General features: G+C 36.5%; 3 protein-coding genes and 1 long non-coding RNA gene across 15 annotated transcripts in view; 1 reads left to right on the forward strand and 3 right to left on the reverse strand.

The window, feature by feature from the left end:
* Positions 1 to 11: 11 nt before the first annotated feature.
* abcg8 (ATP binding cassette subfamily G member 8) lies at positions 12 to 18,968 on the forward strand. Of its 2 annotated transcripts, none has more exons than XM_039671753.2 (13): positions 12 to 138; positions 554 to 655; positions 2,075 to 2,222; positions 2,319 to 2,557; positions 2,675 to 2,807; positions 14,664 to 14,933; positions 15,014 to 15,176; positions 15,305 to 15,403; positions 15,489 to 15,688; positions 15,761 to 15,837; positions 17,135 to 17,402; positions 17,506 to 17,633; positions 17,714 to 18,968. In XM_039671753.2, the coding sequence occupies exons 1-13, from the start codon at positions 73 to 75 to the stop codon at positions 17,849 to 17,851; spliced, it is 2,031 nt and encodes a 676-aa protein (XP_039527687.2). In that variant the 5' UTR covers positions 12 to 72; the 3' UTR covers positions 17,852 to 18,968. The 2 variants fall into 2 exon arrangements, with proteins under 2 accessions (XP_039527687.2, XP_039527688.2); XM_039671754.2 differs by having other exon boundaries at positions 15,308 to 15,403.
* LOC120471584 (uncharacterized) lies at positions 3,982 to 13,725 on the reverse strand. Of its 10 annotated transcripts, none has more exons than XM_089116944.1 (24): positions 13,478 to 13,718; positions 13,212 to 13,238; positions 12,742 to 12,910; positions 11,168 to 12,631; positions 10,948 to 11,087; positions 10,575 to 10,779; positions 10,403 to 10,504; positions 10,101 to 10,294; positions 9,362 to 9,503; positions 8,637 to 9,281; positions 8,420 to 8,553; positions 8,036 to 8,155; positions 7,904 to 7,951; positions 7,711 to 7,794; positions 7,514 to 7,600; positions 6,246 to 6,290; positions 6,108 to 6,169; positions 5,219 to 5,253; positions 5,073 to 5,129; positions 4,936 to 4,970; positions 4,815 to 4,862; positions 4,584 to 4,737; positions 4,387 to 4,497; positions 3,982 to 4,161 (listed from the first exon to the last, which is right to left on the reverse strand). In XM_089116944.1, the coding sequence occupies exons 2-24, from the start codon at positions 13,233 to 13,235 to the stop codon at positions 4,052 to 4,054; spliced, it is 4,215 nt and encodes a 1,404-aa protein (XP_088973070.1). In that variant the 5' UTR covers positions 13,236 to 13,238; positions 13,478 to 13,718; the 3' UTR covers positions 3,982 to 4,051. The 10 variants fall into 10 exon arrangements, 5 of the variants coding, with proteins under 5 accessions (XP_088973070.1, XP_088973068.1, XP_088973069.1 ...); XM_089116942.1 differs by having other exon boundaries at positions 4,936 to 4,973; XM_089116943.1 differs by having other exon boundaries at positions 4,936 to 4,973; positions 13,212 to 13,315; positions 13,478 to 13,560.
* Positions 16,566 to 19,397, reverse strand: LOC120479376 (uncharacterized). Its single transcript, XR_005622904.2, has 4 exons — positions 19,226 to 19,397; positions 17,500 to 19,028; positions 17,011 to 17,398; positions 16,566 to 16,839 (listed from the first exon to the last, which is right to left on the reverse strand). It is a non-coding gene; the product is annotated as an uncharacterized LOC120479376 (long non-coding RNA).
* Positions 19,398 to 20,543: 1,146 nt separating this feature from the next.
* Positions 20,544 to 25,377, reverse strand: part of lrpprc (leucine-rich pentatricopeptide repeat containing) — a 57,853-nt gene continuing 53,019 nt past the window's right edge. For both annotated transcript variants that reach the window (XM_089116947.1, XM_039671752.2), the window contains exons 35-38: positions 24,199 to 24,273; positions 24,032 to 24,116; positions 23,186 to 23,328; positions 20,544 to 20,991 (exon numbers count right to left, since the gene is read on the reverse strand). In XM_089116947.1, the coding sequence (XP_088973073.1) occupies positions 20,920 to 20,991; positions 23,186 to 23,328; positions 24,032 to 24,116; positions 24,199 to 24,273 (375 nt within the window). In that variant the 3' untranslated portion in view covers positions 20,544 to 20,919. The remainder of the gene's footprint in view (positions 20,992 to 23,185; positions 23,329 to 24,031; positions 24,117 to 24,198; positions 24,274 to 25,377) is intronic.

Raw genomic sequence — 25,377 nt, forward strand, 5'->3', positions numbered from 1 at the left:
CAGGACAAGAAGAGGAGCAGGTACTTCTCTGAGCAGGACACTAGACCAGAGGGGCACAGACCCCTTTTCACCATGTCAGACCAGAGTGCTTTCCATTCAGGAGACAGCTTCAGCTCTGGAGACAAGACACAGAGCAGGGTGAGTTCATAATGAACTATGAATATACGAGCAGTCGCAACGTAAAAGTGAACCTATACCCTATACCAAGTGTTGTATTCACATTAATAACAAGAGTATATCATTACTTCCATGCTATTGCTTTATGTAGTCAAGTTCATTGAGTGTGATTCTGTAAAAATGAGTGATTCTGCTCTATTACATAAATGGACCCTGAACCATGCAGACAACTCAGTCCAGTTCTCTTATCTGCTGGTATTTGATAGATCTGATAAAAAAAATTGCAGAATCTTAATTAAACCTGATAAACTTTACACCGAAAGTATTGACACAAAGAACCAAGAGTAACAGATTCTGATTGTAAATGAATGATAATCAAATATATAAGTGACAGGCATCTGCACTATGCATCAACTGGATGTTTCAACACACACAGGGTCGAGACTCTCTTTTCTCATCTCCAGAGGAGGACAGCAGTCTGTATTTTACTTACAGCGGAGGTTGCAATGAAATAGAAGTCCGCAATCTGAACTATGAGGTTAGAAATCTTTTCAGTTTTATTTACATTTACAACAAATTACTTCTTAAATTGCACTTTTCTTCCTGTTTTCTTCTGCTAAAGTACTTTGTTATTGAAAGATGGTTGCATGTTTGTATTTCTACAGTCAAAAGGTTGACTTGACTTGATCCATTTTATTTTATTTTTCATTAAGTAGAAATACAAACATGCAGTGGGCCCAAAAAAAAAGAATTTGGACATATAAGTTATTTAAAATGAATGATGGGCAATAAAAATATTGTTGGTTTAACTTAAACAAATGAAGTAAGCTGGTTGCCTTTAAAATTTAAGTTAATTGAAATGGAAAAATTGAGTTAATACAATGAGGGAGATTGATTTAATCATCAGAAAACTTAAAATATGATGTTATCTGAACTACATAATTTAAGCTGATTTGACAAAAGAAATAATGTTGTGATTACAAATCATTATTTTTTACAATGTGCACATTTATTTGTTAAAAAATACAGAAACAACAGTAATATTGTGAAATATTATTACACAGTAAAATAACTGCTTCCTATTTTAATATATTAAAAAATGTAATTTATTCATGTGATGGCAGAGCTGAATTGGAGCAAGAAACATTTCTTATTATTACTGTTGAAAACAGGTTTGCCATTTAATGTTTTTGTGGAAACGAAACCTGATAATTTTTTTCAGGATTGTTTGATGAATCAAAATTTTAAAAGAACAGCATTTATTTGAAATCATTTGTAATTTTAGAAATTATGTTGTAACTTTTGAACAGTTTGATGCATCCTTTTTATTTTATTTATCTTAGAGACCCTAAAACTTTAAATTGTAGATGTATAAAATATCAAATTAATCAAAAAAAAAACACTTTTCAATGCATTGTACAATACATTGACGATGAATTGGTAAAAATGACAAAGGAAAAAAAATACATAATTTTCTGGTTTTCAAATATTAGTGTTAATGTTCATTGTTTCTATAATGGTTCAGATGGCCGAAGAATGGGTCTCAATCAGAAACTAAAGTTAGTAGCCACTTTGCTTATGCCACTTTGCTTGATTTAACAGGGGGTCTAGCAATTATAGTTTGATCTAAAAAGTAAATTGTAAAAAAAGAAGCAATATTAAGTTCTTACATCAACCACGTACAATATTTTAACAAAGTCACCGATAAGAACCCAAATGTGTCATTGCTCATACCACTTTACAATGTATTACGTTTATTAATTATAGGCTTTATACCTCAGTTATAATTCATATATGTATATAATTCAGTTTCAGTTTTATAGATAATGTGCTCCCTGCTCCATCTTTCAGTCCACTAGAGGTCCTCTGCCTAAAAAAGTTTGAAGACCCCAAATCTAATACAATAACATTCAAACATTTTAAGAGCCCAAATAATCTCATTTATATTTGCATACAGGTGGACACAGCAGCACAGATACCCTGGTATGAGAGGCTGTCAGAGTTTAAAATGCCCTGGGAAATGCACAGCAACAAGCAGACGGTTATAAATGATCTAAACCTACGTGTGCACAGTGGCCAAATGCTTGCTGTCATTGGCAGCTCGGGTACGTCAAACCTTATATGTGCAGAATTCTTCAACAGTGCCCTTTTAAGTGAATAAAACCAGAAAAAGCCAGAAAGAAACAAAGTGTTTGTTGCAGGCTGTGGGAAGACCTCCTTACTGGATATCATAACATGTCGAGATGAGGGTGGCTCCATGAAATCAGGAGAGATTCTGATCAACGGGAAACCTTCCACACGTTCCCTGGTGAAGAAAAGCATTGCTCATGTGCGGCAGGATGACCGCTTGTTACCGCATCTCACGGTACGAGAGACGCTGACCTTTGTGGCGAAGCTGCGGCTGCCTGCGCACTTCACACAGAAACAGAGAGATCAGCGGGTGAGCAACTGAGAACATACAGTAAATGCTTACATAATCACCCAGTTAAAGGTTATACGTGATTAACTGTCAGCATCCTCTCTCATGTTGGGTGTGTGGGGTGTTTGACCTTTACAGGTGGATGAGGTCATCGCAGAGCTGCGTCTGAGGCAGTGCGCCAACACACGCGTGGGGAATGAGTATGTGCGGGGAGTGTCAGGTGGCGAGAGGAGGAGGGTCAGCATCGCTGTACAGCTACTCTGGAATCCAGGTGAGTCTATGACAAACCAACATCTGAAATGAAAACACACTTTAAGTCAACAGGAGATCAAATGTGACCCTATTTACATTAATGTATTTAGCAGAAGGTTTTACGCTAGGTGAATTTGCATTTAAGGCAGCCGTATACACATTTTATCAAGGCATTAATCAAACCCATGACCTTATCGTTGCTAACTTGCTAGTGCGGTTTGAGCTTCAAGAATGGTATTTACTTAAATAAAGCATGTTCTAAATATTATTGTAGATGATTCATGCACATTATGTTTACAATGTTTTGTCTTAGAAATAAAACAATATCATGAGCCTGATGTTGTTCCGAAAAGACCTTATTCAGAGCAGCGCCATGACAGGAAAGAAAGAGGCTGAGATCACTTGTAATTTTCATTTGCCACTGCTTTATGTCATGTATGTATCGCTGCAGCCCGGAGACCTGCAGGTGGGAGGAGCTTACGCCGCAAGTGGGAGGAGCTTATGCCGCAAGTAGGATGGATTTCACAAATGTACAAGTAGGAGGAGTTTACTCCGCAAGTGGGAGGAGCTTATGCGGAAATCCCCAAGCATGGCTCGGCTGTCATTGCCGAGGACGGCGGTGAATGAGTATTGCAGGAAGTAGCGACAGTAATGAAAATAAACTTTTAAATATTACATTCCTCATCATGGTCTGATTTCTTGCAGCTTTGTTATTATTAATGTGTGTGTCCAATACCTCTCACTGTCAATGAAGTCACGTCTGTAAACCTTTTACCATATATACTTAGACAAGTGATGGTGTTTTAAATTCATCAGGCTGCAGGCCTTATTTAAGCATATTTCTAAATATTAGCTACATATTGTACAATTCTACAGTATCAAGTAAATGAACATTAAAATCTGATGCAATTGGGACTCAGTGAAGTGAATGTGTAAATACATGAAAAACATTTGTCTAAAGGGACATTAAAATCTGATGCAATTGGGACTCAGTGAAGTGAATGTGTAAATACATGAAAAACATTTGTCTAAAGGGGAAAAAAATCCCATCCATCTTTACTGCATATATATATATATATATATTTTAATAATAGCAGACTAATGTTTTTCTGAACGTGTTATAGATAATATTACATTTAAATCTCGGGGTGGACAAATTGTGTTTTTCAATTAATAAAATCATGTACAAGTCATTCAGAATTGATTGCAAAATTGTTTATTGTATTTTCTTATTTGTAGTCTTTTTTGTTATTAGTAAGGACACTATATCTCATTAGAACTGATCTGCATGCAGTGAAAACTGCAAAATCCAGGGTGGAAGGTTTCTGAATAAATGCCCTGGAGCTCGCCTCGCTTTCCCTTCCCAGCATAACCTGGTGGATACACAAGAAGCACAATAAGAACTAGGGTTTATAGCTGACATTGAACATTTACAAACATTAAGAATAATTTCTCAGCACTGTAGGTCCATGCTAATGCCATGCAAGTGAATGGTGTCCAGAACTTTTAAACTCCAAGGGATGACAAGTAAATTTGATTTTTAGTTTTCCTTTAGACTAACAACTAGTTTATTCATCACCAATTTACACAAAACATACCAGGTGTGCAGCATTTGTAGTCAAACCCACACTCCAAACAAGTGGAGATTGAGTACATCCTCCAGAAGAGCTGTTTGTAGTGAGACGACTTATTTTTCCAGCATGTAACACCTGATGGGGAAAATAAATGAGCATAACATTTAACATTATCAATGATGTTCTTGTTATGCATTTTATTTTTTAATGTCAATATTTACTTTCTAGCCATAAGAAGTGTGCCTGATTCCTGAAATTGCCATCCCCAACTATGTCCCTGAACCTTGAGCAAGCCAATGACAGGGGCATGTAGGCAGCATCTCCTTCTTGAAGAACAACTTCAAGAAGTATGTTCTTCAGCAACACTCCTGATAACTGAAAATATAGCAACAGTTAGCACAGGCAGTTAAAAAAAATGTTAAAAAGCACATTATATAACATTATTCAACTACCTTGAAGATGAAGCATGATGGAGGGTCATCGTCTTTTAACAGCTCATCCTTAAAGAAAAATAAGTGGATTAAAATTGTATGATACACATTTTAAATCATCATTAAAATTGATTTTGCATACCTTGCTAAAAACAGAGGGCACAACTGGGGTTTGGTCTGCTAAAATGAAGTCATTTAAAATGAGCGGACCAATATTATAGTTACATAATTTGAAAGCCAGCATTGTCTGTGTATTTATTTTTATATTAAAGTTCTTACTTTCAAATGCAAGTTCAGGTTTTTTCTTCTCAGGGTGTGCAGAGCATTCTTCTTCTTCTGAAAGGATTAGAATAAAAAAAAAAATCATCCATTAATTTTTAATTTGAGAAAAAAAATATCAGCAAAATATAAAAAGCTGACAATACCAGCTACAACAGCTCGCTTTCTCTTTCTCCCATGTCTTCCACAATTTGATTGTCATGGAACAAAAACAAATGAAGTAAGCAAAAGAACAAGTACAATATCAAAATTAATTGAATGCATTACATTGATCACAAATTACAGTAAGACTTTTGTAAATACAAAAAAATCCAATTAATGGTACAATCTTTTTTTTTTTTACTTCATTCACCAATGAAACATTTAAAAAAAATCTTGCCAACCCCTAATAGTATTAAGAACAGATATTAAAGGAGTTTGATAGAGCAAGTAGTGTTTACACCTGCTGATTTTTATCATCACTGAAACACTTTGCTACTCCTTTTCACTCAAAGGGTCTGCAGAATATATTTTTTATTGAAATAGTTTTATGAACGAGTCACTAAATCACTCCATTCCATGACTTTCCAAAACAGCTTACAGAGTGAACAAGATTTCTTCACTTCTTTAAGGGTTTCTTAAAAACACAACTTGTTAAAGTCCCCGTGAACCGGAAGTTGTAAACGATTTTTCTCCAGTGCTGTGACGTATTTCCAAGTGAAACGGAATATTGAACAGAGGGCAGGGTTTTACTCTAGCGCTCCTCCTCTCCATCTCTCGCTCATAGCAAACTAACAGGGAGTGGGGGGAGTGGTTAAGCGTTTCCCCACCCAAACTGTGAAACCTACGTCATCAGAAAAAGAAACCGTTCCAGACCGGAAGTAACTTTTCAGATTTTGATTAAAGATTACTAAGGTAAAACATTTTTTAAATATATATTTACTTGCACGGATTAATTGTTCACCACAAGACTAGTAATATGGGCTAACAAAGTAAATAGGTTCAATTTTGATTTCACAGGGACTTTAAAAGTACAGCAAACCTTTTCACACTTACTCTAAAGAGAAATTGTCAAGCAAGATGGCACACCACCATTTTCTTATGTTCTTCATGTTTAGCTGTGTACATAAAGTAATGAATTAGTATAATTTTAAATTATATTACAATGTATATAGCTTAAAAAAAAATACTTACTTCAGTGAAATCAAACTTCTGTCCCAGAACAACATACAGTCCATACTATAATATGCAAAGAAACACACACAAAAAAAGTTTATTGGGCAAGAGCAATTGATTTCACCAAGATGTTCCTCATTGACATATTCTGTACTTGCCATCAAGACAAACACTCCACAGTTATTTGACAGCTTTTGTCTTGCATTGTCCTAGTAATGAAATCAAACAAATTGTAATTTAAGAACTTTATACATTACAGCAGAAGCTGTAATCTTAGTCATGTGGGACTGAAAAAAAAAAAAACCTTCCCACCGTAATGTCATTTAGAACAGTCTCCGACCATAGTCCTGGTGCAATTTTTTGGGCAAGCTCTCTATCAAAAAAAAAAAAAAAAAAAGACAGAGGTATATGAACAATGAATAAAGATGAGCAAAATAATTCTCTTTAAGGAAACACCAATGCTAGCAAGGCAGTGTGTGTGGCTACCTGGCTAGATTAATGGAACTAAGAGAAATTTTGCAAGCATGGAAATTATTTTTGAACAGTTGGGTTGAAACAATTTGAATGAATGAATGAATGAACAAACAGTAAGTTAAATAAGATTAAAAAAAATGTATGGTCTAAAACTGAACTACCATACAATTTGATGTCAACATGAAATCCAAATTGACCCAGTTGTACTTTTCTTGCTGTGCGAGATTGATCTGTGCACATGTACAGAATGGATATTAGCAGAATAGAAATTATATTCACATAGATGTAATAGATATATACAGACAAGTTTAACTCGCATCAAAAAAGTACAATAAGTTGGGATCATAGGTTGGGATTCAATTTCATGTTCACGTAAAACATAGTAACAATAATTCATTCCTTAGGTTATAATTGGAACAAAAACAAACAAGCAGTATGGTTTCAAACAGAACTACCACACTGCTGTTGTGAACATTTGAAGGACCTGTATAATTGAATGTATCTGGCATCACTTAAACCAGAGCCACAGAGCGAGTCAAGAAAGAACAGTTGTCTTTCCTTTGGCTTCATAATCTGTAAAATGTCCAAGAGCACTTTTACCTATTATCGTGCAACAAACTTTTCAATAAGACAATTTAAAATGGAGTGATCTTTTTTCAACATTTGTTCACATAAAAATATGACTTTAAATTTTAGCCTGCACCCCCCACTTTTGAGAAATCCCAAGTAATGGCATACCGGGACTAAAACAGATACAGTTCATGAACCCTTTGCACTAAATGCATATGGTCTCATTTGACTATATAACTTACAGCAATCATCCAATGGCCTCGTTCCTGAGTTAAAAGGCCTGGTTTCCAAGATGGAAGTAAAATGCCATCTTTGTTGCAAATGTCCACCTGTAAAGAATAATTTATCCACACACAAACTGTTATAAATTTTTAAAAAACACAAAAAAAGTATATACACAGAAAAAATTTTATATATATATATATATACACACACATACAGAAAAATGGTCCAATGGGTTTGCAGAGAGCGGTGGTAACCAGGTCACTGAAATGTAACTGCTGGTCACCCAGATGTCAATGTTCTGTAACACAAAGTTGATTTTACAATATTTACACAATGTTTTTGTTTGTTTTGTAATTTACATATTATACTGTTGATATGTAGTGCATTGGTAGTAAATACTACAATACCCTTATGGACCCAATTTGTGCAATAACCCTTAGACAGGAATTCAGAATCTGCATAAGAGGCACAAAAATAAAATCCATGATAATGTAAATTACACATCCAACACATGAGTGCATGTTACTCGATTATCTTACCATGGCCTCTACATAATTCTGTAGTCCTAATGTCAAGAAGTCCTCACGGGTAAGTGTTTCACCATAAACGCATACAATATGCTCCTTAGGATCCATGGCCTCATCCAGTACATATGAAACCTACAAATTAAAATGAATAAAAACAACCTTCAACAACAAACAACAAAATCTTCATATTAACTACAATTCTATTTTCTATAGGCCTTTCATTATTATTGTTAAATCTCAATTGCTTGATAATTTATATAATTAACATACTGAATATAATTGTATATCTCAACTGTTAAACTGCTAAGTGTAAAATTATGAGACATAACGGTATGATTTTCATTAAATCTGCTCTGAACTTTTGCACAATATTATAAAGCTGGCTTGACTTGATACCTTGTCCTGTAGTTCTATGCTCAATGGATGTTGCCAACACCTGGAGCTAGCACTCACGTTCTGCAGTTTAGTAATAGCCTCATCTTTTTGTAGAACCTCAATATTGTCAGTGTTTGAGATATCTTGAGATAAACCTAAAAGGAAAAATAATAATAATTGTAATACACATGCTCATGCAAAAAAAGTACAAACACAGTTACAAACACAGACATGTTACCTATAATAAGTTGCCCATTCTTGTTCATGAAGGTTTGTCTGGTTCCCATTAACTTCTGTATTTTCTCCAGTCTTGATCTGTTAAGCTGGGTGTTGTGATGGTGGACTATATTACGAATTAGAAAGATCTGAGAGCTGGGTGCCATCATGTTGAGAAAGTAGTTGTTTTTCTCCATTTGAGCAAAGAATTGTTCTACTACTTGGGTATTAACCTTCCCAGCCAGTTCTGGCACCAGAGCAGTTCTTCTTAAAAAATCCTTGGGATCTTTTGCATTCGTTTCATGCAGTTTATCATACAGTACATAATGCTCTGAACTCCCTGTTGTAGGATGCCCATTGACATCAGGGGGATTTCGCGGCTCTGTTAACCAGGGAAGATTAACCTTGACCTTGCCCTCTTTGGCTAAAGAAATGTTTTCTTCTGTAGGGCTAAGTAATCTTCCCTCATGTGGAGCAAATGGCAACCCCAACGGGTCCCTCAGATTCCCATGTGTTGCCAGACCTCTGGCAAAATCATAAATGGTAACATTTGGCAAATGTTGCCAGGACAGTAAAATATCAACATAGTCTCTTGGACTTTCCGCTCTCATGTTGAATTTCAGGCTGTATACCACTCCACATGGGCACATAACTGCAGACCAGCCTCCTAAAAGCATCAATTAAAAAAAAATTAATTTTTTAAATTCAATTTAAAAACAAAACCATAATCAGAGTATGGTTCCTTACCTGATGCACCCCAGATTTTCTCAAAAATCTTATCATAAGTACTCCTACTCCTAATTTCATTATGAAGCCTGAGGATAAGGTCTGTTTTTGAACCACAGGGATCAACCCCACAAGCTTTGCACAGTTTCTTGACATCATCAACCTGTAAAGTAGAAACAAAAACAACAAAAAAAGTAAAACTATGATGCATATAATAATTATTCATTACATTTATATAGCGCCTTTCTGGACACTCAAAGCGCTTCACATAGAGGGGGGAATCTCATCAACCACCACAAATGTGCAGCATCCACCTGGATGATGCGACGGCAGCCATATTGCGCCAGGACGCTCACCACACACCAGATTACTGGTGGAGAGGAGACAGAGTGATGATTGGTATGGGGATGATTAGGAGGCCATGATGGACAGAGGCCACTGGGCAAATTTGGCCAGGATGCCGGGGTTACACCCCTACTCTTTCCAAAGACATCCTGGGATTTTTTATGACCACAGAGAGTCAGGACCTCGGTTTAACGTCTCATCCGAAGGACGGTGCTCTTTGACAGTATAGCGTCCTCATTACTATACTGGGGTGTTAGGACCCACACAGGCCACAGGGTGAGCACCCCTACTGGCCTCACTAACACCTCTTCCAGCAGCAACCTGCTTAGCTTCAGTGGGCTACCAGTACTGGGCTACAGGGTGATATGGCTGCTGGCTATTCACACAGACAACACATATTACAGATAATCCTGACCTTCATTTTCATGACTTCCTCGAGAAGTCTGTCTTCAGTAATGTCTAGCTCTGCCTGCTCTTTTGTTTTTGCTGGGCGGTGTACTTTTTCCCACTCTGTGTTTAAAACCACATCAGATTTTCGAGTTTCTGGTCCAATCCACGGTGCCCAAAAACCAAAGGTTGGCTTGACAACGAATGGATTCTCCTCTCCAACTACATGATAAAACATTTAAATGTATGTTGCTTTAGTTTGTTAATCAATCATTCAATAGAGGCAGTACAATTTACTCCAGTGACAAAGAAAAAAAAAACATGTCTTACCCTTCACAAACCCAAGGGAAATAATATTCAAGGACAGAGACTCCCAGAAGTCTCTCACATTAACTTCCCCAGTATACTCAGTTGGATCAGGTACCTCACTCACTGCAAAAGGAAACCAACATTCTTTGTTCCTCACAATAGAAACAAAGCTTTACTTTGTATGTTGTCATACCTGGCATACTGAAAACTCCCTTTTTATGAAGATCCATAATAACCACGGGAGGATGAGAGCCACAATTGATGCATGCATATTTGTAGTCATGTTGCACCAATGCTTCAAAATGTAGGTAACCATGAAACAGATGGTTATGTGAAGGAAGCTTTAAACCAGATGCAAGTTCCATTGCTTTGAAAACTCTGCCTGCTGCATTATGAGTCTACAGACAAATATAAAAATGTTATACTTTGTGCAGGTATTGTTACTTAGTAACAATAAGTAGTAATTAGGACTGTGGGACGGTATAATAAACAATATTTTAAAAAGACAGAAAAAGAGCAACAATTTTTAGGAATAAAGGCATTTTTAAAATGTACAGGGACCATACCTGGAGTGACGCCCTTAAATACAAACACAAGTGGAAACCCATGAGAATATGATTGTTAAAGTTGTGGATTCCATGTTCCCAGTCTTGGTAACGGTACTCCATTCCACATCTTAGACATTTCCTTAAGTATGTGCTTATTCCTGAAAGGAATAAATAGATTAGACACATAGACGTGAATATAACAGCATGCTGTAATATATTTTTTTTTTATAACACTTACCTTCATAGACACATGTCAGTGTCACAATCTTAGCTTTTGCTGTGACAAGGATGGGGTCACTTAGAGGCAAGTTATAACCACATTCAGTGCAGAACTTTTCTGATGGCACAATATGCTTTGGTGGGGGAGGATCAAACACTCCTCTGCAAAGATTTTCAGGAAAATCTGTTGGATACTGCTTTTTATCCATGATATACTTTACAATTCTCTGCAAAAGTTCTTTCCCAAGTCCAAACGGCTTTTCCATCTTTTCCTTGTCATCTTCTTGATGACCATCCAAGTTATCTTCTTCTGTTCCAGTTGATCTAACAGATTTAAAAAGCTGTCTATTAGTCTGAAAAAGGAACCACTTTGCGACATACTTATGTGCACAGGACATCCGTGCATTAACACAGGGACAATGCCAGCTGTTTCTCTGGGCATCATACATAACCATCACCCTTCCCAATCGACTGTAGTAGGACGGTTTGTTCTCCAAGACAGACACATAATGCTTTTTGGGTGGCCCAATTTTAACACCCACAGCAAGTGGTGCACTTTGGTCTGTTGCCTCCTTTAATCGAGCAAGACACATCTCTTTCTTTTTTTCTGTAAACCATCTTTGCTTTACAAGCTCACTCAGTGTGTCCTCCACAAGATGACAGGTGTTTGAGGGAGTTGAGCAAAAGTCAAGTGACCTTAGGTGAGAACATCTAAATGCTTGATGCCCACTCCTACCTGCTACATCATAAAACAAAGAGCAGTCATCCATCTCGCATTCACTTGGACCTCTCAGCTTTTGTTTAACATGAACAGGAACAGGTGGCCCACAGAAATTTTTGGCAACTGCAAAAATGCCATTTCTTGCATCAACACACTGGCTGGTAAGGTGGCGATCTGCACACACGTCAACTTTTTCAGTTCTATGCTTTCTTTGTATGTGTCGTTGTAAATTTTTCAAATATAATGTCACATTACATTTAGGACAGGAAACTTTCTTTTGACTTGATTTATGATGTCTTAGCTCCTGCTCCACCGATGGTAGACCCCAGTGTTTCTGGTTTGTGGTAGAAGACTGGTCAGTTGGCCCAGAAACTATTATAGGCTGCTGGTCCCTCCGCTCACTGGCCATTGCTGATGGCTGGTCAGTTGGTCCACAGACCATGGTGGGCTGCTGGTCCCTCCGCTCACTGGCCATTGCTGAGGGCTGGTCAGTTGGCCCAGAAACTATTATGGGCTGCTGTCCCCTGCGCTCACTGGCCATTGCTGATGGCTGGTCAGTAGGTCCATGAACCAGAGTGAATGACTTTTCCCCATGGTTATTAGCCAAAGTCCTGGTGGCTCGTCCACCTGCACTCTTATCTGCTGTATGAATAAGCAGGTGTTTTGTGAAGTCAGTCCGACGTATTACTGTTTTGTCACAGTAACAACAGTGGTAGTGCGCTGTTTTGCGACACAAGAGGTGGCATTTATAGATTTTGAAACCTGAAATAAGTTTTAAAAAGTTAATAATTTCAACTTTTGTCAAAAATGATTGGAGATCATACAATCTCCTATTCATAGTGAATATAACAATAATATTTTCGTCAACTTACATCCATGTACCACCACCCAAGATAAATGGGACTGAAGGTGGCCTGTTGCCTGGAAGTTCTCATCAAATTTTATACTGTCCTTAGGACAAAGTGGACAGTGAAATTTTGTGCACTTGAGGCACTGGTATGCCTCAAGAGTGTCCTGCACATCTTTCACTGATAAGTGAACCTAAAACACAATAACACGCGTTTCACATTTATTTCACTGATTGTTTTGAGTAATACATTTTATAAAATAATTATGATATTAAAACAAATGTTTCAATTGCATTACATTACATTGTGGATTACACAGAAAAAAGCATAACTACAATGAAAACAAGTTTTAATAGAATTGCATGCATTGTACAATTAAATTAGGAGTTATAATGTCATTCTAATATCAAATCCATTTACAAAACGTTTAAGACATTTACGTTTTGAAAATCAATGCAGTCCTAAAACGTACAAAAATTACACTGCTACAATACCTTATTATGGTCTTCAGAATCCATAATCTGGAGAGAAAATTGTAGAAATGAAATGCAGAAAAGATCTCGTCATGCACGTTACAGATTTTGTAATTTGCGAGCAACTAAAAAAAAAAAAACAGAAATTCATTTGGATACGCTTTATACCCATATTCTTTACACTCATTTAATCAAGACTAAAAACAGTGTACAAACGACATTATACAATGGTCTTTTCCAGAACTTATAATGCTATTTTTAAAAAAAGAAAAAATGTACAAGCTTACCCCTTCATCTCAACAGCACGCTGACGGCTGACATGTGTAAACCATAGGGTGTAAACGCGGTTTTCTTCTTTGTTTTCTGATTCTGATGGATCGCAACAAAATTTACACATTACTGCCACCAACTGTGGAGCTATTACAACACCGGCGATATTAAAATAAACCAATCAAAATTCTCTAGAAGTTTGTACAGCCCACTTGCGGCAAAAGCTCCACCCACTTGCTGCTAACCCACCCATTTGCAGCTAGCTCCATCCTCCGTTTATACCCAACTCCTTTATGTTGCCTGCGGTTTTTGTCTTCTGAAATTTCTTGAAAATTTATTTTTGCAGTGTTCAATCGGCTGAACAATCCAAAACACATAATATAAATAATAGTTCAGTAACTTACAACCGACCCGAAAGAGATGTTCCCTCACAGCCTCGCATTCAGTTTCCCGTTAAAAATCAAAAGGTGGCGCTGCTTTGAATGTAACTTAGGCCTATCTGTGATTTGGGTCTAAAAAAGAGGCCAACGTGCTATTATGGGCATGATATTACTTTTAAACAAGAAGTTAATATCAAGTAACTTACATTTAAATTGTTTTCTATCTTTGCTTTGCCAAACAGTCGAAGCAACCGTCGCATCTCAAAGCTTGAGTGTGTTTGAACGAATCGGTTCGGTTGAACTATTTTGACTCGCCGGATTGTTTGTAGTACGACAATGATGTGTACACATTTATTATTACTCGTCTTTTAAACCCGAAGACATAAAGTAAAATAAGACTAAAAATACTAGCTACAAAAAAAGCTAAACTAACAAATTTCCAAAAGTACCTTATTGGTTGCAAACACTGCACTTGCAAAAACTAAAAACACGTTAAACGTAAAAAACGAAAATAACTTACAATACTTTGAATTAAAGTCAAATATGAATATCCTACACTTATTTTATTGCAGCTAGTTGCCAAGACAGCATTACTCATTTTCATTTAGTTTAACTTAAGTCTACTAAAATAAAAACTATATAGAAAATAAATAAATAAAAATTACAAAATAGAATTTAGCAAAAACTTTGACTAAAATTAAAATTATTTAATATATATATATATATATATATATATATATATTAAAGTAAATAAAAACATAATAGTAGCCCATCTCAATTATACTGGTCAGAATCGTGACTTTAGTTATATTTGTTTCTTCAGGTATTCTCATCCTTGATGAACCTACTTCAGGTCTGGACAGTTTCACGGCCCATAATTTGGTCATTACATTGTACCGTCTGGCTCGAGGGAACCGCCTGGTGTTGCTGTCAGTCCATCAGCCTCGTTCAGATATCTTTCAGCTCTTTGACCTGGTGGTGCTCCTGTCTTCTGGTTCAGCTGTGTACTGCGGCCAGGCCAAAGATTTGGTACCTTACTTCACTTCTCTTGGGTACCCGTGTCCAAGGTACTGCAACCCCTCTGACTACTACGGTGAGTGGAAAGAAAAACCGACATCTTTAGTTGATCATGTAGTTTGGTTGTTGTATCTGAACTGTGAACTTCTCTTGCAGTGGACTTGATAAGCATTGATAGGCGCAGTCCTGAAAAAGAAGCACAATGTTTGGAGAAAGCCAGAACGTTAGCAGCCCAGTTTGTAGAGAAGGTAAAGAACACAGAGGATTTCATGTGGAAATCAGAAGACTGTGGTCCTTCAGAATTGGACACCCCTCAAAGGTACATTTTGATATTCATATTGTCATTTGTTCTTTCATACTGACGTTTTCATGACAAGCATTTAATAACCTCACATACATCAATGAAAATTAAAAGCACAGAAGCTGATAACACAATTTCTACACCAGCAGTGTTCCTCATGTTTTGAATAAAGAATCAGTGATCACAGTTTCCAAACCGAAGGATCGCCTGCCGGGAAAAGTGCAACAGTTCACAATCCTAATCAGGTAAACAAACTGGAAAATGCTTTTTATTGTAAAAATGTTTAGGATAAAGTGTCTCTTGAAAGCGGTTTCCCTGTCTTTTTTATAGGCGGCAGGTATTTAACAACTACCGGGACCTGGTGACGCTGGTGGTTCATGGTTTGGAAGCCTTGCTGATGTCACTGCTCATCGGTTTCCTTTACTTCGGAGCTGGGGATGAGGGTCTTTCTATCCAAGATACCGTGGCTTTGCTCTACATGATAGGAGCTCTAACACCCTTTGCTGTTGTGCTGGACGTCATCGCAAAGTGTAGGAAAATTAAATGTTTGTTTTTTGGGGTGTCTCCTGAAGCCCAGTGGTGTAATATTTAGTTTTTTACAGGTCATTCGGAAAGAGCCATGCTTTATCATGAACTGGAAGATGGCATGTACTCGGTCACTTCATACTTTTTTGCCAAGGTAAATAAACTGCATTAAGTAAGAGCTTCAGAAATGACAGTGGTGTCTATATGTATAGACCTTTGGTATAGCAAAGCATAACAATGAAATCACTTTTTTTACTTGTTGTAAAGGCTAGACAGATATAGGATTATATTTTTTGTAGAGATTTTCATGAACATGCAGTTAGAGAGTCAAGTGTTTATTTTTTTGCTTGGGTTTTGAAAACTGTATTACAATAGATGCGTGATATAACAATCCACAGTGTGATTACAGTAATTTACTGGCCCTCGAATTTGATTAGCCATGCGTTCACTATTTATATAATTCTGCTTTTCTGTGTTTATGAGTTCCAGACAGACTGACAGTTTATTAATTAGTACTAGTATGGGGATTCTTCCCACGAGTTACATCATTTATACCAGTAGGTGGTGACAAGTGACTGTCATTCTGAGTGAGTCATTTGAATTATTCACTCAACTCATTAGTTCAAACACACTGATTCATTGAAGGACTAAACATCAGTGTTGTTATCGTTTACTAAAATTACAAATTGTTTTCAGTAATTAAAGCTGAAATAAAACATAAATATTAGATAAAAACTGAAAAAGTTAGCTGAAATAAATAACTTGAAGTACTTATAAAATAGGCATTTTTATCTCAAAAATATAAGTTGATCTATATTAACTTCTGCTTTATTAAATCAATTGTGGCAATTGCAAAAATTGCGGCGGTCAATCGACTTGGTTGTATAAGTTGTAAAATGAGTTGGATATTGTAAGAAAAATAGTTGACAATTGCTTATCTTATTTTGATTTATATTTTTTATAGTCTTTTTTTCCCTATTGTGACACATTTAAGTGAAATTGCTTCTGTAATGAGTAAAAAAGTAAGGGTGGGACTTGCCTTCTTCCATCAGGAATTGATTGGATCGTAGGAAGAGAGCTGGGTGTTGTTAACTAAATGGAGGCAGATCTGAATGCCAGTTTACAGTTAGTTGTAGAGGATATGTAGTTCCACCCTCTGCTGAGACACATTATGAAGGGGGAGTTACACAGATAAATACAAAGTAATTTATAATAAACACTGCAGCATTCTTAAAAAAGGAAAAGTTCATTTTAAAGACTTTAATCATTCTATGTTTATAATAACACAGTTAGATGTAGAAATTAAGTTACATCTGAGCTACATTACCGAAGTGAGCGCCAGGACACGGATACTGTAGGTCACCAGTTGAATATTAGCTCCTGTTTGGCTGATGGACTTTGTCAGATCTTGATGTTAAATGAGATATTTCAAGTGCCAGTGTCTCTTTCAGGTCCTTGGTGAGCTGCCAGAGCACTGTGCCTTTACACTGGTGTACGGTGTGCCCATCTACTGGTTGGCTGGGCTCAACAGCGCTCCCGACCGCTTCCTTCTCAGCTTCCTGTTGGTGTGGCTGATGGTGTATTGCAGTCGCTCCATGGCCCTATTTGTGGCGGCAGCCCTGCCAACATTGCAGACGTCGTCTTTCATGGGCAACGCTCTCTTCACTGTCTTCTACTTGACTGCTGGCTTTGTCATTAGTCTGGAAAACATGTGGCTGGGTAAAAACATCACCGAGTTAACAGAATTGACACTAGCTACAGTAACTAGCTACAAATCTGCGAGTATTTCTTGAATTAATATATTGACTTTTATTACCAACAGTGGCGTCTTGGTTTTCTTACATATCCTTCATGCGTTGGGGTTTTGAGGGAATGCTGCAGGTTCAGTTCCGTGGGACCAGACTCCCAATCTCCATTGGAAACTATACTGGAGAATTTGATGGTATTAAGGTGAGTAATGTGACCAACTGACCAACTATGGTTTATATTGATGGATACCATTACATTCAGGTGTTGCGCTTTGTTTTTAGGTTGTGGAGATGATGAACATGAACCAGTATCCACTGTATTCCTGCTACTTGGTGCTTATTGCTGTTGCTTTAGTTTTTATGCTTCTCTATTATCTGTCACTCCGATTCATTAAACAGAAATCCAGTCAGGACTGGTGAGGAGGACAGATCAAATCAGCAGCATAAAATCTGGTGCTTATTCCTGCCAAGAAACCGGTCTTATAACCACAGATTTTATAAAAACAACTCTGTCGAGTCAAAATATGGCTCTCACCAATTTCAATCACAACAGAATAATCTCTGGTTTTCAGTTTGAAAGTTTTCTGAGATGACTGAATGATAATTTGAGGCTGAAACTACGTCAACTAATGTTGAGTTTCATTGTACTACCACTAACTGCCGCTGGATGGCAGTAACATACTATGTTTTTCCTTCACTCTTTAAAGTTTACTTAATTATTAACTTTTTTGATAAGCCACTAGACATCATGTTTGAAAGATACCTTTCAACAGATTTAGTGTAACGTGTCACAATGTGTATTTGTCACAGTGTACTACTACAAGAGCTTTGAAAGTTACATGTTTAGAAACTGAAATGCACTGGTGCAACATGCTAAGATTTAGGCCTAAGAATTTGCAACTTGGAATGTATTTGTGTTTGATTCCACATGTCTGCTACGATTTAATGCAGCATAATGTTGAACAGAGAGATGAATAACCACAACTGCAGGAGAAAGACAAACTACTGATGTGATGTTTCAAACATTACTAGAATTGAACAATTAATATACAACCTAATGGCTAAATCAGTGTCAGGAACAAATTTATACTGGAAATATTCCAGTCGTACATAAGATCTGGATGTCTCTGTATAAAAAATATTGGTAGCACTTTATTTTACAGTCCTGTTCCTTATTATTATAATAATTACAATAACTTGGTAATAACTACTAACCCTGAACCTAATCTTAACTCATGTTGTTATTATTACTCAGTACTTTCTTAAGTACACATAAATGCACATGTCAAATAAAGTGAAACTGAGATATCTGTAAAACTGTCTGACTGTGTACCAAATGTTTCTGTAAAATGAACATTTTATTAGACTTGCTCATCTGTCACATGACTTTTTTTTACTTATCACCTTATTTGTGTGTGGAAGTCTATTTTTGACACATGTGGAGATGAATTGTGTATTTAGTAAATATAAATGTATGATTGTAATATTTGGTTGGGTCTATGCTAACTTGAGATCAATAAAAAGGGTTATGACCTGGCATGGATCAAATCCAGTGATCATCGTTGCTTTCCTCCACTGATGGTTGCAAAAGCAAAGTCTGAAACAGATACAGTAGATACAACTGAATACAGTAGTGTGAGGAAACTGAAACGGGCCAAGCTTGTATAAGACTTCAGTGTGACTTTCTGTTAAGACAAAAATGGTAGATACACTTGAAGTACAGTATAATTCCAAACTGTTTTGATATCATCACTTATATATCATTTTAAAATGTAATGATGCTAGTGAGCTTACTAAGAGCTCTTGGAAGATGTCATCCCTCTCTAAGGCATCTCATCAGCTTTTACTCTGCCTACATCCATCTACATTTGGCTTGAGAAAATCCTCTGGTGTTCTTAAACTCTCCTGACCGAGGAGAAAACAGCCGTCCACCTCCCTTTGAGACAGAAAACTGCGGGAGAATGAGTGAACTGCAATAACAAAAAACCCCCAAAAAAATCCCACTAAGACATGCAGAAATGTTAATGCAATAGTATATAATTGAAAAAAATTCACAAAAATGTGATATGAACACACATTTATGTAACCTTTCATTTGCAATAAAAAAGTGCCACAATATACACTACAGATCAAAAGTTTGGCATCAGTACACTTTTTTTTAATAATATTTTTTTCTTTCATTCATCAAAGAATCCTGAAAAAATGAATTGATAATGTTTCTTAAAATAGCAAATCGGCATGTTAGAATGATTTCTGAAAGATTATGTGACTGGAGGAATGATGCTGAAAATTCAGCTTTGCCATTTTAGGAATACATTACATTTACATTTATTCATTTAGCAGACACTTTTATCAAAAGCGACTTACAAATGAGAAAAATGGAAGCAGTTAAACAACAATTTGCAAGTGATAGGACCCTTCTCAGATTAATCTAACGCAGTAGGATATATCTATTTTTTTATAAAGATAATAGATATAGAGTAGAAGATTAAAGAGTATTAATGGATCAACTGTTTCCAAAAAAGATGCGTCTTCAGCTGTTTCTTGAAATAATAGCCTAAAGACTCCAAACTTAATGTTCCTGGAATCAAAAAATGTTGAAGTGGATTGATATCTAAATGTGTGTTTTTTTTTTTAAACATGCTCCAGTGTATTACTGGTAGCCTATTCAATGACATTTGCTGCGACAATACTCAGAGGTCAGAGGTCAAACCAAAGACACTATGACAGAAGAGCTGGTCCTCTGACGGTCACAGCGAGATCTCTTCAGACTTCAGTTCACTGCCACTGGATGGCAGTGATGTTCTGTTCGTTTCCTTCCACACTTTTAGTTCAATTTGACAAGAGATTGAAGCAAAGCTTTGGTAAATATCCATAAACAGCTTTTCTTTGTTCCAGTCTGAATGTTTATTTATTCAAGCATGTAGACGATTTTACCGCTTAAAGTGTGCACCGATAAGGCTGTATCAAAAATCTTTTGAAAGGTTTTGTAAATCATGCATTTGTTTTAAAAGCTAGATAATGTGCGTTTTAATGCACTTGTGCTAGATCCTGATAAATGTGTTTCAAATATGAAAAAAAAAATTGAAAGCAGGATGCATGTCAGCTGATCCATGATTGTTCCAATGAGATGTTTATTATACAGCACTGTATACATTACTACATAACTAAGATTGAAATGGTAAAGAACTTTACTGAGCTTTTCACAAATAATCCATGTTGTCATTTTCATGCTTCTTATATGAATACTTCCATTTGTTGAAAACAACTTATCATGGGACATATTTAATGAATCAAAAGAAAAGATAAAAAAAGAAACTAACAAAAGAGCCACTAAACTTTTGGGTTTACATTTATTTGCATAAATATTTATGTACACGTTAACTATCATGACATTATTATGAAGGGCAAAAACAAACAATCACAGTATAACACACAAGCTGTGCACATCTGCTGTATATCAAAAAAACAAATGAAGGAAGGTGTTTTCAGTCGTCAGCCGGCCCCACGGATTCTAACCTCTGCTTCTTCAGTTTGTCTGCGTAGAAACTAAAAGACTCCTGCGAGACAAAAAAACAAAACAAAAAAAAACACAAAACATTTGGTCCCACTTTATATTAAGTGGCTTTAAGTACTATATACTTGCATTGAAATTAATAATTTGATACAATGGACTTATTGTGTACATATGTTTTACATTGTACTTATATTTTAAAAATACCAGCTAATTACTTTATGTAATTACACAGTTGACCCTCCCCTCACACCTTAACCTACCCTTAAACAGACCCATACCACCACACCTGTCCCTAACCTTACCCGTATCACACCTCAATAGCAGCAAAAGTGTTTTACAATACAACAGGAACACAATAATACATTTTACTTATTGTTCAATGTAAGTACATAGTACGTAAAGCCACTTCATATAAAGTGGGACCAAACATTTTTACTCGGAGGCAAAACAAGCCAAGCATTTCCAACACCTGAGTGAGTGTTGTGTTCCAGTCTGAAACCGTGGGCTCTGCGTGTAGTTGTGTGTTTCCTGCCATCTAGGACAAACTAATAACAACCACACGGTCCAAACAAATCCTACGCTCTCGTTTCATCTTACAAACCATATTAATTCACAAATAACACATTTACTCATTCCCCCTCCCGTAATTAAACAAGCGCAGGCTCTCTATTTTTGGAAGGTGAGTGCTTTTAGAAGATTACCATTTCTCCAACAATGTATATGCCCTTATTAATGGGGTAATTAAAGTCGATAAACAACAGCCGCTGTGTACGAGAAATGAGGCCAGATGTGAACGGCACCTCAAATCTCTCCTTATCGCTTCTCTCCGGAGACTCTTTGTACCGTGGTATTAGTGGCGGCCGCGGGACCGAAGGAGTTGAATGGAGCGGGATGGAGTGCTACCTGAGATTGCTTTGTGGGAACTTAAAAGGTGCATTGAGAGTGCAGAGGTGCGATGGGGTTTGTAGATGGCTGGCAGTCTCCTCTAAATCTGTTGAAAAACACCGGAGCGCAGTTCTGACGGAGTAAATAATACAATAGCGTGTGAAGTGGGGTGAGGCGGCGGCTCTTACGCTACTCTAACAGTAGTATTTCAGGTGTGAATTCAAACCTAATCAATTAGTGCTTGACCAACTTCACAAATGGTTATTAAATAAAATGGGTGCACAGCATGTGCAGTTCATGAAGAAGCTCACGTTTTGAATTGGGCAATTTGTTGCATAATACTACGTAGCCCTCAAACCGTATTCACTTTATAGCCCTTAATCCTGTAATTGTGGACAAATGTGGGCACAGAGGACTCAGGTGTGATCCTAATTTTTATTTATTATAAATGTTATATCACTGTCTTCGATAAAGTTTTGTCTAACCATTTATGGTGTTTATTTTTATTTTAGGGGTATTTTTGAATTAATTTACTTCTTAAAGTACGATATTTTCTATGTAAATTATGCTTCTTTTTATGTTTTATTTTAAAAAAAATTTTAACTACATAAAAATATCATTCCAATAAGTTCTTAGAGCTAAAATCTAAAGATGAAGTGACTGCAGTCACCTGGTGTCTTATTTTGGCTTATTTTAGAATGCTCTAAATTACAGTTTTTCCCATTCATTTCTATGGGTGCCCATTTTTGACCCAAATACAAGATTAGGGAGATTTTTTTTCACCCACTTAACATTGTAGAATTGAGACAAAAAAAAATTGTGTGTGTTCAGGAGGCAACCTTTGGAAAAGTAGCCAAGTCTTGTACCGCTCAGATCAAGGGAAGCATTTTTTTTTAAAAATAAATCAAAACTATTTTGCCCACATTTGTCCAGAGTAGAGTTTTATGGACCATTTGAGACTAAAAGAGGACTGAAACGAAGATCAACATCTTTTGAGATGCCGAGAGCTCCATGTTCGCGACTAACTTCGACTTGACAGAGACGCGAGTGTTGCATGTAAGTTACTTTATTAGACAGGTAAGCGAATGTACATAAAACCAGTACCGCTGCTAGCCATTTTGGCGCCCTAAACTTAATGCTTTACCGTCTTTAATATATGCCTTTGTTATTGTAAGAGGTTAGCGACCCCTGGTGGTGAAAATTGTACATCTAAACATTATTTTTAACTACATTTTTTAAAAAACATTTCAATCGACTCTGCAACAATGCCTGTTTGGTTTAAAAGATTACTCTTATTTATATAAAATTACATGTTCAAAATGTATGAAGTGTTAATGATTGTGGATGATTACCGGAGGCTCCTGGAAGGGAAGAGTTTCTCCAGCTTCCGTGTATAGTAGTGCCAGTCTTTTGAGAGTTAACTCATCAGCCTTCACCCCCTCAGCCTGCATGCGCTCATACAGAGCCTTCGCTGAACTGAGGTCCTTATCCAAACCTGTTGAGAGTGAGGCAGAACAACAGCTGTGTTAAACAACCAATATTTCATTCTGCACATATCAGGCCTCATGAAATAGTGATGCTGCGGAGGTCTCTAAGTACTGAAACGTGTCAAAGTTCTCACGGTAGGCTGGCTAAAGTAGCCCCTCATTAGGGAACATGTGTTTGTATTAGCAAACGTGCCTCCTGTGAGTCAGTCAATGTGTTCCGCTTGCTGCATTTTTAATTGGCAGACTATTAACGGACTAGCTTTGCTGTGTGCCAAAACAGTGGGGTGACTCAAACAGGCCAGAGAGATGAGAACAGACCTAATGCCATTGTCCACCAGATGAAGCATGTGGCTTTTAACAGTGATCATGTTTAAATAAAACACTATTCACTGACAGAGGCAGAACAACATGTGCAGTTCCAGATGATTACAGAGTAACACAATAGCACTAATTGTTTAAGTTGCTTACATTTACTTTTTTTTCAATTACACATGCAAAATTCAGTCATTTCACCCAAACAGATTTCGCAATGGGTTGAAATTGGTAATTGGTACATGGATTTGCTGTGTTAATATATGTATATATATATATATATATATATATATATATATATATTTTTTTTTTTTTTGTTCATTGTTAATCTGGCCAATGGATTTCAAACCCCATGGTTTGAACCCTGGAAATTAGGGTTGATAGAAATAGTGGTCTTACTGTAGCATTTCATCAGGTGTGCATAGATATTCTCCTTCTCTGTGAAGTCAGGAACCAGCTCAGTCAGTCTCTTGATTTTGTCAGCCTATACAGGGAGGAAAATAGAGACTTTATTCACAAACTGTGACCATATTGTGCCCGATTTGGTGGAATAACTAAAAAATTACCTGTCCCGGCTGCTGAGCCGCTTGTAACATGTATGTGAACATTACGTCCTTCTGCTCGTTGACGGCTGCACAGCGCTAAAGCAATCAAAGAAGCACAAGAGACCATAAAACTCTCAACACAAACATTTACAACATATCATAACATGTGTGTTTACATGCCAGCACAGAATCTGCCCTTGAGCAAAACATAACCCTCAGTATAAAAACAATTACTTGTATTTCCAGTAACAGTTGTATTTAAGTATGGGATGGGAGCATGTGTTTTTGAATGTATCCATCTTCCATTACATCCTTTAGCACTCAGTTCAGCACACTATAGTTAAGGGTTAATTATACAGCTAATAAGGGAGTCAGGCAAATAACCACTTATTTCTTTATGAAAATTAAAATGTACAGTGTCTGCCCAATTTAGAGTACAATTATCTACACTTAGCCATATAAAGGCTTTGAATTGCATCGGCGTGCACCTGAGCTTTCAAGCGCCGATGTGCAATTTTCACACTCTTTAATCAGGACAATATAACACAAGTTAAAATGAAGGCACAGCGAATTCGGGAAGGGCAAACTGTGCTGTACAGAAACTGTAGGTCTTGAGACTCAACAACCTCAAGCAGCTTTGTCAAAGGAGGGTGTTAGCAGGATCAAAGAAATCAGGCTTTTTATGTATATCGCGTTCCTTTAAAGCAAACATGCAGTAAACATTTTATTTAGCAATTCGTGTTAAATGTATTTGTGGCATAATGGCAATTTTTTTTATTTAATCTTGTTACAAGCATTTACAATCTCTCAGAAGAAAATTGTGAACCTTGCACTAAAAGTACAAATGTATTACATGCATTATTTGAGCTGAAAAGTTTAAGAATAATTTAAATTGTTTTGGTTACCAATCAAGGACTTTTAAACACGTTTAATACATGTTAAATTATAGTCACTTAAATAGTGCAGAGCGAAAAAACATCTATTTTCAATACAGAAATTAGAATTATTATTTACCATTCCAATATTAAAATTCAGGACCATGATCTGATCAAGGTGGATGAGTTTCTGGTTAGCCATTTAATTTCTGAGTTTAGATTTTTTTTTTATACATAATCTCTCATATTTCATTAAAAATATCAGTAGCACTTAATTTTACAGTCCTGTTCCCAATGTACTTTTAGTCATTACAATAACTAGGTA

The sequence above is a fragment of the Pimephales promelas genome, chromosome 11 (assembly GCF_988280905.1).
Source record: "Pimephales promelas chromosome 11, fPimPro1.hap1.1, whole genome shotgun sequence".
Classification (NCBI taxonomy): domain Eukaryota; kingdom Metazoa; phylum Chordata; class Actinopteri; order Cypriniformes; family Leuciscidae; genus Pimephales; species Pimephales promelas.

Coding starts and splice junctions, on each gene's coding strand:
- abcg8 (XM_039671753.2), top strand. CDS start 73: ATGTCAGACCAGAGTGCTTTCCATTCAGGAGACAGCTTCAGCTCTGGA. Junction 139..553: donor GAGACAAGACACAGAGCAGG/GTGAGTTCATAA, acceptor CAACACACACAG/GGTCGAGACTCTCTTTTCTC. Junction 14,934..15,013: donor CAACCCCTCTGACTACTACG/GTGAGTGGAAAG, acceptor CTTCTCTTGCAG/TGGACTTGATAAGCATTGAT.
- LOC120471584 (XM_089116942.1), bottom strand. CDS start 13,235: ATGGATTCTGAAGACCATAATAAG. Junction 11,088..11,167: donor ACTGACATGTGTCTATGAAG/GTAAGTGTTATA, acceptor TATTCCTTTCAG/GAATAAGCACATACTTAAGG. Junction 8,554..8,636: donor GAATGGGCAACTTATTATAG/GTAACATGTCTG, acceptor TTTTCCTTTTAG/GTTTATCTCAAGATATCTCA.